Genomic DNA, 15,013 nt, shown 5'->3' with positions numbered 1-15,013 from the left:
CTAACGGGAGGTATCTGCTCACTTTTTAAAAAAGTGTAGACCAATGTGCGAATTCAAGACATCTTAATTCTCAGTAAATTTCGCAATTTTCTCATTTAAAATAAATGACCTTTTCAAGCGTGCAGGAGGGGTGTTGCAAGTACGTGGGAAGAGGGCCTAAGGGTTCTGTTAGAGAGGAAAGAGCAACGCATTCCACCTCCTCAATCCTCCTAGACAAGCAGCACGGGCCAAAGATGGCTCCGTAAACACGATGAAGGGACACCTGAGAGAGTGCTCCCAACTGGGAGGGAGAAACAGTCTGCACAATCCCATCAGGTAGTGGATGTGATTTTGGGGATCTAGTCCTTTCGCCCACCTCAGAACACATTTAAGTAGCATGTCTGGCAGAAAATAAGCCTCCTTTCAAGTATCAGCATTATTTTCACCATAGATTGTATGGGCTTGTCTTTAATCTTGGTCTTTATAAGAGCTATTTAACTATTTATTTAGAAAAAAAAAAAGACATACTTAGCCTCAATATTTTGGCTAGGAATTTGGCTCCCACTTAGAATTCATTCCCTTTGGTTGATTCTGGCAAAGATAAGCGGCTTTCCAGGGCAGACGTAAAACAAGTAGCCAAAGGGATGTTCTCAGATCTTCAGCCTGATTATCAAAAGTTAAAAAAACTGCCAAGGAACAGATCCCCTTGGGTATGAAAGTAGATGCTATACAGTAAAATTCAGGGCAGCACATTCAGTACTCTAAAAGGTCATTTTCAAGAAGCCTGGAGGAGAAAATAAAACAAAAAACCTTGGGTCCTTATCTCCTAATGAGTTCTCTACCCATTAAAGGCCATCGACACTTTGAGCAGTCATCATCAAGTTCCAACAAACGGCCAAGTTGAGTTTTTCTCACCCTGGATGATAAAGATCCAGAAACACAGTTAAGAGGAAGACTGCAGATAAGCACAACTTCAGGGATGTGGGCTGGAATCCGAGTGGATAGTGATGATGAGTATCTTAATCAGGCCCCTGGACATAAGCGCTTCTGGAGTTTTGATGCGAAAATCAATCAAGAATTAATCAAACCAGGTGTTTGGGCAAAAAAGGATAGATACATGCTTTAGTTAACTGATTTTTGACAAAAATGGTCTCGATGACCTCTGAGCTTCCTAGCAAGGCTGAGTCCAAAGCTTTGAACAGCTCATATGTTGTCTTACAGACACAGCCAGCTGGCTGCTGGGCCGGGAATCTCGGTTTATAGTTTCCCTTTGGGAACCTCCTGAATCCTCCTTTCATTCTACCAAGGTGCCCTTTAGAAAATTATTCCTCTGTGGCACAAGACGCCCTGCCAAAAGATGAGTAATTCATTTCCTTGCAGTGTGCAATGTCTCAGCCAACATGTGGCTTCAGATGTCAAGGGTGAAGGGGCCCCTCTCTCTGCCTTGGCACCGGCTCACTGCATGCCGTACTTGCAACTGCGGCACAGCTGAACTGCCGGGAGGCTCCGGACCCATGATTTGATTTAATCTTCTTAGTTTACCAATAAGATTAAAATAATAATAATAATAATAAACATATTTCCCTAAATGATTTTTGCTAAATGAGGGTAAGAGAGTAAATTCCCATTTAGTCATTAAACTGTATTTACTAACAGTTTTTTTAAATGGACATAGATATTCACTTTCTAGAAACTTTGAAATAAAAAGTTAGAAAGGCAGTAATTTGTCTTATTTTTCTGCTTATGCATTTGTCCCCTAATAATGTGTCCATTTTTATATATACTATATTGTAAATATTACATTGTCGGATTCAAACTGACCTTGGGAAACTCATTAACTCTTCTGAGCTCGTTTCTTCATCTATAACAAGGAGAAAACATTCTCTTTCTTGAGCATCTATTTTCTAGACTCACTGAACAATTACATCAGATCACGGATGTTACGTGAAAGTGCTTTGTAAACCACAATGCACCACACACACGCCAACGATTTCCGTTGCTCTGGGCATCTTCATATTACCCAATTAGTGGACGGCAAACATCACCTCTGAGTAGACTCATGTCCTTCTGTGTTCGCCAAAGCAGCTGCTATTTGCAGAACCACATCATGCGTCTCATTACGCTGTCAGATATGCGTACAGAAGATGGGCTGGTCATGCCCAAGACCATTAATCAATATCATTTCACATACCAGAAAAGGAAAGTTGAAGATCAAGCTCTTGGTATGGGGCTGGACTTTAGATCCTGATGAACTCACCAGGAGTGTTAAACTTTCCTATACGTTGGAGAAGCCTGATCTAATTGGTAGCGTCAAGTACTCTTTATAGTTAACAGTATAGTCTGCGATACTGTTCATCACTTGTATAACAAGCAGCTACAAGCCTGCGCTGCACCTCAGAGCAACAACCCAAACCCACAAGGGCAGCGATACTGCCAGGGGATACAGATGCCCGAAAGGACTCCGGCTGGGATCTCCTCAGAAACCAGGGAACTGCCTTTTATCTCTTCAGGATGAATTACATTACAGTTGTAGGATAACACTCTCAGGCATGTGAATTATGAGGTACTTTTGTCAAACATATGCTCTCTTTTGAATAGTAATTTGTTTACCCTACAATTTTCTCAAGTTGTATTCTTTAGAAATAACTAAAATTTCTAATACAATGATTTGCCAGTTTCATCCTGGGGAAAGTACCAAAGATAGCAAAAGCAGATAGATAGGTAATTCCACCATGTTAAGCGAAGACATGTTTTTATCTTTTTATCTTATAAGAAAAAAAGTTAATATATAACAATCAAGTGAAGTAGGTAAAATAAAAACAACAAAGCAATACACTGTGGAAAATCAGAAAATAAACTTGGTTTCAGCCTTATTCAATACATGATTTCATGTGCTTATTTAAGTAGGTAAAATTTTAGTTATAGCCATGTAGATTACAATAATTTTCTGATATCCATTTAACATGTTTTTTTGGCAATTAAATTGTACAGTTATAAGTGTACATTAAAAATAAAAATACATATAAAAATAAAAAACATATTAAAAAATAAAACATAAAAATAAAGCATATATAAAATTGTAATATATAGGCTATTCAAATTTATGTGAGTATCCAGATAACTACACATGTATAGGTGTGTTAGTACATACACATACATACATTTATTAAGCATCCTGAAAGATAAAATGGATTTTTAACATATTTGAACCAAATTTTTGAAGACATACAAAAAACTGAAAATAAACGTGCTATCAAAAGCCACTCCTGTGATATATCCACCCTGACATCACTGACATCACTACAGACCCAGCATGTGTCCCCCTTGCAGGTCCCACCTCTGTAACACTGCATGGTGACTTGGGGCATTCATACTGAAGACCCTGCTGAATTTTAGACGCTGAACTACAGGCTAAATCGAGAAGATGAGAATTTGTTTGGCAGAGTTTTCTTTTTCAGAATACCGTATGACAGTCTAAATCTTCAGCCATTGCTAAGACTTGTGATGACAAGCTTCAATGAACAATATTACATTAACATGAAGACCTCTTACCCTAATCATTCTAGAAAAATAAAAGTTTACTTTAACGACCAAACCAGTGATGAGAGTTTTGTAGCAGCTTGCGTCCTAAATTTCTCTTGCCTCCGTTCACGCCCGTCTCTCCAGCTGCCCCACCCCCGCCAGAGTCTAACATACTGCGCCACCGACCTCACCCGGACCGTTGCAATGGTGGCCTCTGCTCTCCTTACAGCCCCTGTTGGGCTGCTCCAATCCATGCTCCACACTATGTCCAGCTTCATCTCTATAAAATGTACATCCAATCACGTCACTCCACAGGCCTAAAACCTTCCAAAGACCTCCCCTTGCTCTTATAAAGATCAAAATAGAGTGCCTGTGGTCTAGCTCCTGCCTTCCTTTTGCACCACACCACCTGTTGCTCCCCTGGCTCTGTTCTCTCTCTCTGCTTTCAGGTCATATGAGTTTTCTTTTAATTCCTTGAGCATATGATATAGTCGCTAACTACAGCAAATTTTTTGCACATGAAGTGCCGTCTGCCTGAAGTAGTGTTTCCCCAGTCCTACTCCCACCTTCCACTTAGTTAATTTCTATTGCTCCTTCAAATTTCAGCTTAGACATCATGCCTTCTGTCATATGCTCCCAATACCACCATGTATGTTTTATATGGGATATATCTGAGTAACGTCAGTCTCTCCTTCTAGTATGTAAGCTCCATGAGGTGAAAGGATCACGTCAAGTTTTTTTTTTTTTATGGAATAAAGAATATCAGAAAGAAAAAATATAGACATAGTTTAGTTTGCCTATACTACCTAAGTTCATTTTGCCACTGAATTGTTTTCTTAAATTGTCTAGATTCTATGTGCATCCTTTAATAAGGCATATACTTTTAACAACAACCAAGCTTCTCTTGGAATGTTCAGAAAATGACTCAAATAAAAACCATTAAGTGACTTTCCACAGCATCCTGAGACGTTTTCTACAAGCCTGGCCAGTAAGCCATTGCTGGTGGACTCCCGCGCGCTGTCCCACTGTCTTTTAATTTAAACCTCCTTTTGCAGGAGGTGTTTTTAATATCACTGGATGTGCAGAAATCTGTTCTGAATTTAGAGAATTTAAAATCAGTCTTAAAAGTTGGTGATTTATGAAGAACACTGACTTGATGATGCTTTACAACATTTTTCCCTCCTGACAGGAGAGCTCTGCTGGGAAAAATGAAACATCCCAATTCTCACTAACGGAAACAGAGCTGAAGGTTAGCAAAACTGCCAGGAAATTCTAAAAGAAAAAAAGAAGGCTGGGCGGCAAATTAATGTGCCTTTCAAGTAAGTCCTGAAATATAAAACCATGGAATTTCTAATGTGAGTGGCCATTTCTTATCTTACGGTCAATACTTATCTGGACACTTTCATGTTGTCTGTTACACGAGAGATTAAATAGAGGAATGCTCACTTACAAAGCTAGATGCAAAGAGGATGGATTCATATGCTACCTATTCTGCTTGCAACTTCTGAAGGTGCACTTGAGGTGCCTTATTCTATTTACTGAAGATAATGAACCCACATATTTCCTCTCTTATGGAAGAGTAAACCTAAATAAAATTTGCTGAAGTAATTAATGTGTATTTATGCCGGAGGAGTCTCAGATTGGATTTAGGCCATCCCCAAAGCCCCTCCCCCTTTCTTCATCCAGCAGTCCATTTATTCATTTAACAAACAATTGCTGAGCACCTCCTAGGGGACAGATCTTTTTGCAGGAACTCACAGGCTTGTGGGAAACCTAAGAGGAAAAGCAAAGCAGGGATGTGCGACACAAAGCAGTAAGCACACTCCTGCAGGCAGATACAGACTTAGAACACACCTGTAGGGAGCAGCTGCCTCTGTGGCTCATTCGGTGAGTGGCGTAAACCTGCTTCCCCCCACACTTTCCACCCCAGCTTAGAGTTCCTCAGCTTTAGTCAGTGCCACCTTCCCCACACACCTGCAAGGGCACTGCCAGTAGCTTCCGGTGAGCCAGGGGAACTGCCCTGCTTAAAAAGACTCCAGGCTTTGTCACCTCATTCCTTTTGCAGCATGGGCCTCAGGATGCTTCCGAACACTAGGGAGTTTTATTACCAACACAGGGTATACCCAATATCTTAAAGAACGTCATTCTAGTTTCAAAAAACTTAATTCATAGTCACTCCAGCATAAAAGTTACACTCCTCCTAGAGCACACTTGAGGAAGTCCCAGGAAATCAGAAGCATCACAGTAACTCCTTCAAGGAGCGCTTGTATTTTTGTAAAAGCAAGGTCATTGGCAAATTTCTGTTAAATTGTTGAACTAATTGCCAAAATTTCTGTTAAATTGTTGAACTAATTGCCAAAAAAAAGAGGATTTCTGAACCAGAGAGTTGGTATTTATTTTGAAAGTCAAGGAGCCAAGGAATCAAGGTGGACCGCTCTGTCCGTGCATGGAGGTTAAAGATTCTACTGGCCAAGAGTGGGGCCCACACGTACCACAAAGAGGTTCCAGGAAGAGCATGGACACTCAGCAAAACTGTGAAGAAGGTGAAGTTATCTGTGCCTCCCTTCATGCTTCCCACTGGGCACCTCCCTGCCCCATGTTCATTCACGCAGCAATATACGTTTATTGAGCACCTGTTGTCTGCCAGGCACTGTTCTAGGTGCTGAGGATACATCAGGGAAAACAAACAGACATTCTACCTCATCTCTCCCTTCAAGACCTTTCTCATGAGTACCCAGCCTGTGCCTGGAACTGTGCTCAGCCCGTGGAACAGAGATGTAGAAACTTAGCATGGCATCTGTCGAACAGTGAAGCTGTCTGAAAATATGATACAATCAGAAAGCAGAAACTGGGCAGGTACCATTTCTCTTACCTTGTAATGAATTGAAGATGGAGAAGAGGTACATGAAAGCGACATTTAAGGGTCCCCAGGCGAAGAAAGCAAAACCCCACGTCATGCCCAGCAGAAACGTCAGGCTGACCACACTGCGCAGGTTCCTTAAGACCTCTTCGCGCAGCGTGCGGTTGCTTCTCTTGCCGTTCCTGCCACAGATCTGCACCACCACCACGATGAACATGGCGAAATTCAGGAAAAACATGACTCCAAAATACCCGGCACAGGTCACATAAAACACGACTGGATCCTGAATCCAACAGCTTAAAGAAGAAGAAGAAATGAGAAAGAGAAAGATTTACTGCCGAGTCCTGTTCACCTACAACTTCTCCTGGCTCGGTCTGGGCTTCTGAAGATCTCACAGCAGGCCTTTCTCAAGTGCCTTTTGAAAGTCACTTCATTTTCTTGTGCCTCAGTTTACACAGCTTTTTTGGTTTGTTTTGGATAGCCATCTTCTTAATATCTAGTTCTTTAAGTCAACAATTAAGAAGAAAACAAGATGGTTTCTTGAATTCTGGCCTGGTGTGAAGACACTCTTGCTTGGCTCACCCAAAACCGAGTCTAAGCCTCTTTTCTCTTCTGTGCCTGCACTCCAGAGAATGGGAATAGTGAAGACCCCTTTCCTCAGCCTCCTTTGTATTTAAGGGGTGGCCATGTGGACATTGTTCTACAAAATGATATGGAAGCAGAGTCCGCTAAAGCATTTGGACAGAGCTATTCTCGACAGACTCAACTGGCAAGGCCCTTATTCTTCGTTTCTGCTTCAAACATGAAAGCGAGCTCTGGAGCTGCAGTAATCATGTTACATCCAGAGACAAAAGCCAGGAGAGCTGCAGAGCCATGGGCCCTGACGTCTGCAGCCACAGGACCAATGCCAGTTGTTGTCTACTTCCAAGTTTCTTGTCATGTGAGAAGAGTAAATTCCTACTTATTTGAGACACACATAAATAGTGCATTCCATTACTGCAGACAAAATAATTCCTATTAATATAATTGGTCTAGTTGAGGCAAGACTGTGATATTCTCACACTGACACTTCTCATGCACAATTAAAAAGCTTACATCGATTCTAACATCCTTATGAGATGAGGAATGATATACTTGATATTCAGAATGATACAGAGATCAGAAAATAGATGAAAGCAATTTAAAAACTGTACTATGTGTAAAGTGTGCTAAGAGTAAAGTTAAAATACTACCATTTGCCAATGCCCCAGTGTCTAACTAATACTCTGGAAGCTCTTAAGTACTTGAAAAATTGCATGAATTATACGAGGCAATTAAATTCATCTTAACATTCTAGTGTACATGGTCATCATTCTGGGTTCTTCCACAATGGAACATGACCTGCACAAAGGCAAAAGCTGTCCTGAACATCTCTGAATCCTATAACCTAACATGACTCCTGGCATACAGTAAATGCTCAATAAATGAGAGTTGTTGCCAGCACAACAATTTACTAAATAGTACTTTGAAGTCCTGTAACAGTTGACTAACATACTTTCCAAATTTCCTCATTTAGAACTTATGACTTCTACACTTTTAATATATCTATTTTATAAAGGTCCCCAAGAGGTCCACATGGAAGTCCTTCTGGGATCCTGAAATTCCTGACCTGGGTCCTTTATTTTCTGCTAGTTCTTGTGGGGTCTTTTGAGTGCTACTTTGGAAATATTAAAAGAAGGAAAGGGACAGGACTGGATACTGATTGGGTATAAAAGTGTTATCCATCCATGAAATGTGCACAGAAATGAGCAAGCTCTTACAGTCAGGGATAGGCTCTGTATTTATGCAGTAATTCATTCAATTAAGATTTACTGAGTCCCTACTACGTGCTAGATAACATATGAGAGATCTAACTGCCAAAACTGAACAATAGAAAAATCCCAGCCTCAATGATCTCACACTCTGAAGAGAATTTTCCAAATTATTCAAAAACTCACTGATTTCTCCATTCTTTCCATTTCCACATAACACTGGTATTGGCACTGACTCGCTCACTGTCTGATACTGCCCTTTAACTCTCTTGAAGACGTGCGTGGGTTTAAGGAGGTGGGAGTATTATGGACTCTCCTTAGAATAGAATGGGTCTTCTTAGCCTAGGAGACAGTATCTTAGACTTGTGAATTCCCCCAGATGACAGAGCACAGTGTTAATAGGGAAAAGTAGCCCAAACAGATCAGAGCATTCAACTGAATTCATCTGTGGTATAGCAGAGACCATGGCAAAGGCATGCAAACACACTGCAAGCTTCCAAAACAAGAAGCTCGCTCCTGGCACAGAAGCTTACACTAAACTTCAGGAAACAAAAGATATCCACTCATCACAAATAAATTCCCAACAAGTTTTTATTACTTACAATTCGTCACCTTGTTCTTTTCCATAACTTTCTTTTCCATAGACTTCATTTTGCTTTCTGCTTGCTAGAACAATTGACACGACCAAGGCAGGCAAACCTGTTAAAAAAAGACCATGGCATCAAAAACTCTTCTCAAGCATCTGGAACTACTTTGTAAGACTGATAAGGGCAAGGGAAAAAAAAGAAAGAAAACACTCCATATGACAGAATCAAACTTCTTAGAACTGACAACTTGGTTAAAAACCACCATAAAATCCCCTCTTTGTTAGGAAACATCCAAATCTAACCAGCAACAATGAAAACCTACTCTTAAAGGAGAGATATTTAAAGACTCTGTTTGCTTTCTGGTACCCACTAGAGAACCAGAACCTGACTTACGTTGAATCCAGCACCAGCCAAATGTGGCTTCATTAATGATGCCTGTTAGACTGTCAGACTTCATGCAATAAGGGACCTACAGCTTACTGTGTTCTTTCCATACAAAGACAGCCTTTAGAAAAAGTAAAAGAAACACAATGGGGGTACGAAGTCTTTATAGTCTTCCTGATGCTCCTGAGAGGATCAATAAAGTATTTGCATGCGTATTTCAGTGGGGAAATGCTCTGCCCCTCTAACTCCCTGAAAGATGCGTTCATTGCCTCCTAAGGTGGTGCCAGATACCTTGGGAACGTCTCATACTTCTATATTGCCGTCTGAAAAAGAGAACTGTGAGAAAGCTAAAATGCCTGGTCTGATACGAAACCCAGATAAAGAAAGGAGCCCAATTATAAGATTCCACACAGGTTAATACAACTATCCACGTCTGGCTGAGGAACCATGTTAAGAAGTTCAAGGCAAGAATCCTGTCAGTATTCTGGTTGTACACACAAAAGTAACATTCTCTCTCTGGTTTCCAAGACAGGGGCATGTGTCTAGGGGATCAGCAGAGCTAGGAGGGTGAGCTGGCTTCATATTCTGAAACATATTGGAAATGCACCCCTGTCTGCCAGCTGCTTCTTCAGTCTTGGGTGGGCCGGCTCTGGGCTCAGGAAATAAGTTTGTGGTGACTCAGGAGCTGGGGCTTTTTCCTTTACTCCTGGATTTACTAAGGACTGCTGAATAGTTTTAAAAAGTACTGTTCTAGGGGCTGGCCCAGTGGCGCAGCAGTTAAGTGCGCATGTTCTGCTTCGGAGGTGCGGGATTCACCCATTCGGATCCCGGGTGCAGACACGGCACCACTTGACAAGCCACGCTGTGGTAGGCGTCCCACATATAAAGCAGAGGAAGATGGGCATGGATGTTAGCTCAGGGCCAGTCTTCCTCAGCAAAAAGAGAAGCATTGGCAGCAGATGTTAGCTCAGGGCTAATCTTCCTCAAAAAAAAAAAAAAAACGTTCTGAGGAAGTCCCTTCCTTAGGATGTCTATTATCAAATCCACATCATTTGCAATTTTGAAGTTCCTTTTACTGGTGCTATTCTTTCGAAAGAGAATTTTCCTATGAGAACTGGCAATTTCTATGACAGTCAAAAGGAAAATAAAAAATTTTAGGAGGCTTACCCCAGCCAATGATGCAGAATTTCAGTATGTATCGGCGGATGTAAGTGTTAAATACTTTCACAAGAGCAATGTACATGTGAATTGCTTCCAGCCCCATCCAGGTAAAGGTTGCCAGAAGGAAGAAATGCAGCAGGGCAGCCACTGCCGTGCAAAGACCATCTACATGAAACGAGGTGATCCAGCCGTCCAAGAGGAAGATGAGATTCAGGAACAGCAGGGCCGTACTTAGGTTCATCAAGATTTTGGAGGGATAATCCCTTCGCAATTTTCTAGAAAAGGAAAAAAGAAATATACACAAGAATACTGTAAATAAATCTTTGAAGCACAGGCAGTAAATTCATACTTTATAATGCTCTGCAACAGGCCAGGCTGCACCATCCTTATGACATGGCTCCCCTAGGAGCAGGGCTGAAGATATTTGTGACTATTTTGCAAATTATAAAGATTCTTTTTAAATGTTAATTTTATGGCAAAATTGTTTCCAAAATTTCTAATTGGTTTCAACGAACTGATTTTTTTCAATCCAGGAAAAATTCTAGAGCTATAAAAATATTTTTGTTACAAAACAATTTTCTGAAATTTTTTGAAGTTTGTTGATTTTTAATGAGGTAAGGATCCTTCTTAAAAAAATTTCCTGTTTCAGGATTAATTTAATAAGATCTGTGAAGCAAATGTTTTCACCTTTTACAACGTAAAAAAAAGCATTTCATACCATTTTTGTTTCCTGAAGCGGTAATCATCTCTAAGAGGGGTTTAATGCATTTTTATCAACAGAAATACAGTAATTATAAATTAAGATTCTATAGCTGGAAAGTTCACGCTGCATCACATATCTCATGAGAAAGCTGAACATTAAAAGTGAACCACCCTACATGATTCACTAAGTGCATGAATGTTTTTAGAAGCTGAGGCAATTTTCCTATTCACATTTTGGAGTGGTGAGCACTGCGTTTGGCAGATAGAAGAATACTTACTCAAAAGCAACATACGTCAGGAGCGTAGTTGCTGAAAAGATAGCAGATATTCCGCACCCAATATAGGTGAGGAAGGTGAGAATTCTGGTGTTTCTTGCATCCATCTGTGAGGCGGTTCCTTGAAGGTCCTACATAAAACACGGAAGCAGCTGTAAGAATCTCTCGTTTCATGAGAACGCTGTTTCATTTTATTAGAAAGTCCACTGTTAGCACTCACAATCTCAGCTCAGTCTTAGAGGCTAAAAACAACAGTGTAAATCAATATTGAAATTCCCATTAATTGTACTCTTGGTGATCACTCCACGAAACAAAAATGCAGTGTTACTGAGAAAGTTGCACGTTTTTTCATCGTTACTTTGTTATCCAAGCTCTTTGCACACCAGTATAACTTGAAGAGCAAAACCACTGGGTCCCCCAACAGAAACTGGAGAGGAGGTCATTGCCTTGAATAATAATAAGCAGGCCATTCCTAACATTTGCAAGGCTGGGGGCACAAGTACAACCAGAGGCCACCATGGCCCAGATGGCCAAGCCCTCAGGGGGCCCTGGTTCTCTGCACCATAGGGAGGGGCTCCGCCAGCAGACAGCCAGAGGCCAGTGCTGGCACTGTGGCTGTCACTTTGAGCTTGGCGCTGAGGCCCCTAACTGGTCATTTCAAAGCTTGGTGTGTATCGGGTAGGGTCTTTATTTTTTTCATAAATGAGAAGCTATTAAGAGTTTTGGGGTCATAATTTTTGGACTCCTCTAGACCTAAAAGGGTACCACTTGAAATGTTAGTGGTTGTGGGGTGGAAAGAAGTGAACACTTTCTGGCATACTAATATGAAGTATTAATTTCACTGTGCTGAGACAGACTTGCAGTCTGGGCCTGGCAGGAAAACCTTTCTTTTCTTCCTTAAATGAGGAATTTGGGACAGGGATAAATGTTGAGTTAAGATCAACCATCCAATCCTCGTTGGAGGAGAAAGCCCCCTCCATTATGCACATGTTCGAAGGTATATATTCCAAAAGGACTATGTGGCTTAAACTTTTGGGTCTTAAACTGTGGGGAAAAAAAAGACTTGTTTAGAAGTTTGAATTTCCTTTAATTTTCACCAAAATGTCAATAAAATCTGCTACTCACACAAAGGCCTGCAGCAAGTGGTATTGTATGTGCGTACATGTGTGTGAAACGAAGAAATGGGACTCAATTCCAGGTTTGGCTGATGCCGTAAGGAACAGGTGACACCTCTGTGACATCAGGAAATGCACAAAGTGAGTGACTTCAGCAGACACAGGCCTCAGGGTTGAGGGCATGTGCCCCATCGTCCTCTCCCAGGAACCCCTCAAAACACGGGGAGGACGTGGGACCCCCATGGCACTCAGGGTGGAGTTTGAGTCAGAGCCACGTGACTCAGAGACAGGTCACCTCAACCAACATTTTGGCTACTCCAGGTTCTCATTAGGCTAGAGAAAGGGTTTGGAGGAATTTCCAGGTGACTTGTCACGGCCTCTTGAAAAACCCCCGGCTGCCATCTAGCTGAGGTGGTAGAGACCACACAGTGTCACCACCACAGTGGTAGACACTCGCACACCACAATTAAAGCCACAGTGAAGATGCAAATCAAATAAAATAATGACGTTTACTGATACACGTTTACACACAATTCTCATGTTGTTTTGTAATTTTCAAGAATCAAGAATACGAAAATATTTATTCCTCTGAACTTGCCAACATGGAAATGTACCAATGTTAAAAATACAAAAATAAGTTTTACCACAAGGAAATGTAGCACAGGCTATTAAATTCTTCATATATTTGTAGATTAGAAGATATAATTATGTGTCTGGGGTACATTCTTTTAACTTCCCATATGGTGAGTGTCTCACAGCACAATGTGGACTCTGGGAATATCTCACACAAGTGAATAAGGAGTTTGTAAATCAAGAAAGGCTCGTAACACAGTCTCGGTGGTCTGGAAAAGCTGACAGGATGTGGGCACACTGCCAGAAAGGACAAATTCTGGAAAGTTTTTCCTCCAGCACTTTATAATCCCACAAAAGCAGCCAAGGTGGAAAATGGACGAGAGCACTAAAAAATGCACGTCTCTGCACACATGTAAAACTAACTGCTTTATCAGACGGCAACAGAAAAGTCATAAGTAATTCAAAGTCATAATAAAATTTCAACAGTACATGAAGAAATTGACCAGAGTAATGAGAAGCCAAACTTTAGATGCATATAAATCATCTCTGAAGAGTGAATTGTGTCAGCTATCTATTTATCTAATACTAGATTTATAGCACACACACACGCATGCTCAAAAACACACACAAACACAGCTGAAATATTTAAATGAATTGCCAAAGCTTAGATAACTGCATAAGTAATCATGCAAAATAAGTGTTTTCTGAAAGAATGCCTGCTGTCACTTTTGGAGAAAAGAGAACATGGAAGCAAACTGAGGGTTTTTGTTTTTAATTACTTGGGGAAAACATGCTATAGTTCAACTGTTCACTGTCATGTTCTGGTAGTAAAGAAAAAATATTTATATTTTGAGAAAGTTAAAAGGCTATCTTCTACGATTGTTGCCTTTTTAAATTATTCGTCCTTATCCCTGAGAGCATTTATGTACTGACTGTTAGGAGAATTACAGCTTGCAAGGTTGTCATATGACAACATCCATTTACATAGGCCAACTAGATTCATGCGCCAAATACTGCATCCTGCATTCCATCCACGTCCTCCCAGGCCCCCAGGGGGCGGCAAAGACCTTGAAGGGAGGAGCTCAACAGAGCCTCAATGTCTGACACGCGAATTCCAGGAGCTTCACTGCCTCAGCGCACATTCCCATCTCCAATAGGAAACAAATGCGGTTTGATCCCTTTATGGAAACTAGAGAAACAGTGACTGTGTTACAACCTGGAGGGTGCCAAAAAAGTGTCTGCAAAAACACCAGTGGGTCAGACATAAATGAAGGTATAAGTCTGTGGATGAATTCAAACAAGTTGTTGGATGTAAGGTGGCTCCAGAAAAGTGGGTGGGATGAAAGAGTTGATGCAATCTAATTTTTGTTTAAAACTGCCGGACGGGGGGCTGGCCTGGTGGCATAGTGGTTAAGTACATGCACTCCACCTTGGCAGCCCGGAGTTCGCAGGTTCAGATCCCGGGCATGGACCTACACTCTGCTCATCAAGCCATGCTGTGGTGGCATCCAACATACAAAATAGAGGAGGATTAGCAAAAATCTTAGCTCAGGGCAAATCCTCCTCACACACACACACAAAAACCCAAAACTGTTGGACAGGCTGGATAACGAGATAAAAATAGGGCCATGGGAAAGAAGACAGGAAGAAAAAATGATACAAAGGCCTAACAGTGAGAGAAACTGCCATCCCGAGTCACCAGCCCATCCTAACGGGCTGTGGTCTCCAGGAGAGGGACAGCAGCCACTCTGGGTCACAGCTGGGTCACCTAGCACAGTAACTGGTACTAAGTCACATTTAAACATATTGAGTAGTAATACATTTTAAGAAAGAAAATTTTTGATCAAACTTTTCACAGTCCCCTTCCGTGTTGGTAAAACCCAACATTTTCTTCCTCTTTAACTTTTCTCTCTCCCTCTTCTCTCTTTGTTTCCCTGACTTTTTGTTTCTCTCATAATTCAAGGGTCTCCTGGTGATCTTGTTTCTGGGACTATTTATCATCACTGTTAATGCTATGGGGGAAAAAAGCAAGGTTTTCTTCTATAATTACTTTCGCATATTTTTA

At 41.1% G+C, this 15,013-nt stretch overlaps 1 protein-coding gene across 11 annotated transcripts in view; it reads right to left on the bottom strand.

The window, feature by feature from the left end:
* Nucleotides 1–15,013, bottom strand: part of ADGRG6 (adhesion G protein-coupled receptor G6) — a 133,779-nt gene that overhangs the window by 14,135 nt on the left and 104,631 nt on the right. For all 11 annotated transcript variants that reach the window (XM_070506355.1, XM_070506340.1, XM_070506363.1 and 8 more), the window contains 4 exons: nucleotides 11,264–11,391; nucleotides 10,290–10,558; nucleotides 8,754–8,850; nucleotides 6,374–6,657 (listed from right to left, as the gene is read on the bottom strand). In XM_070506355.1, the coding sequence (XP_070362456.1) occupies nucleotides 6,374–6,657; nucleotides 8,754–8,850; nucleotides 10,290–10,558; nucleotides 11,264–11,391 (778 nt within the window). The remainder of the gene's footprint in view (nucleotides 1–6,373; nucleotides 6,658–8,753; nucleotides 8,851–10,289; nucleotides 10,559–11,263; nucleotides 11,392–15,013) is intronic.

The sequence above is a fragment of the Equus asinus genome, chromosome 1 (assembly GCF_041296235.1).
Source record: "Equus asinus isolate D_3611 breed Donkey chromosome 1, EquAss-T2T_v2, whole genome shotgun sequence".
NCBI classification, from domain to species: domain Eukaryota; kingdom Metazoa; phylum Chordata; class Mammalia; order Perissodactyla; family Equidae; genus Equus; species Equus asinus.
This window is presented reverse-complemented; position numbering and strand designations above follow the sequence as displayed.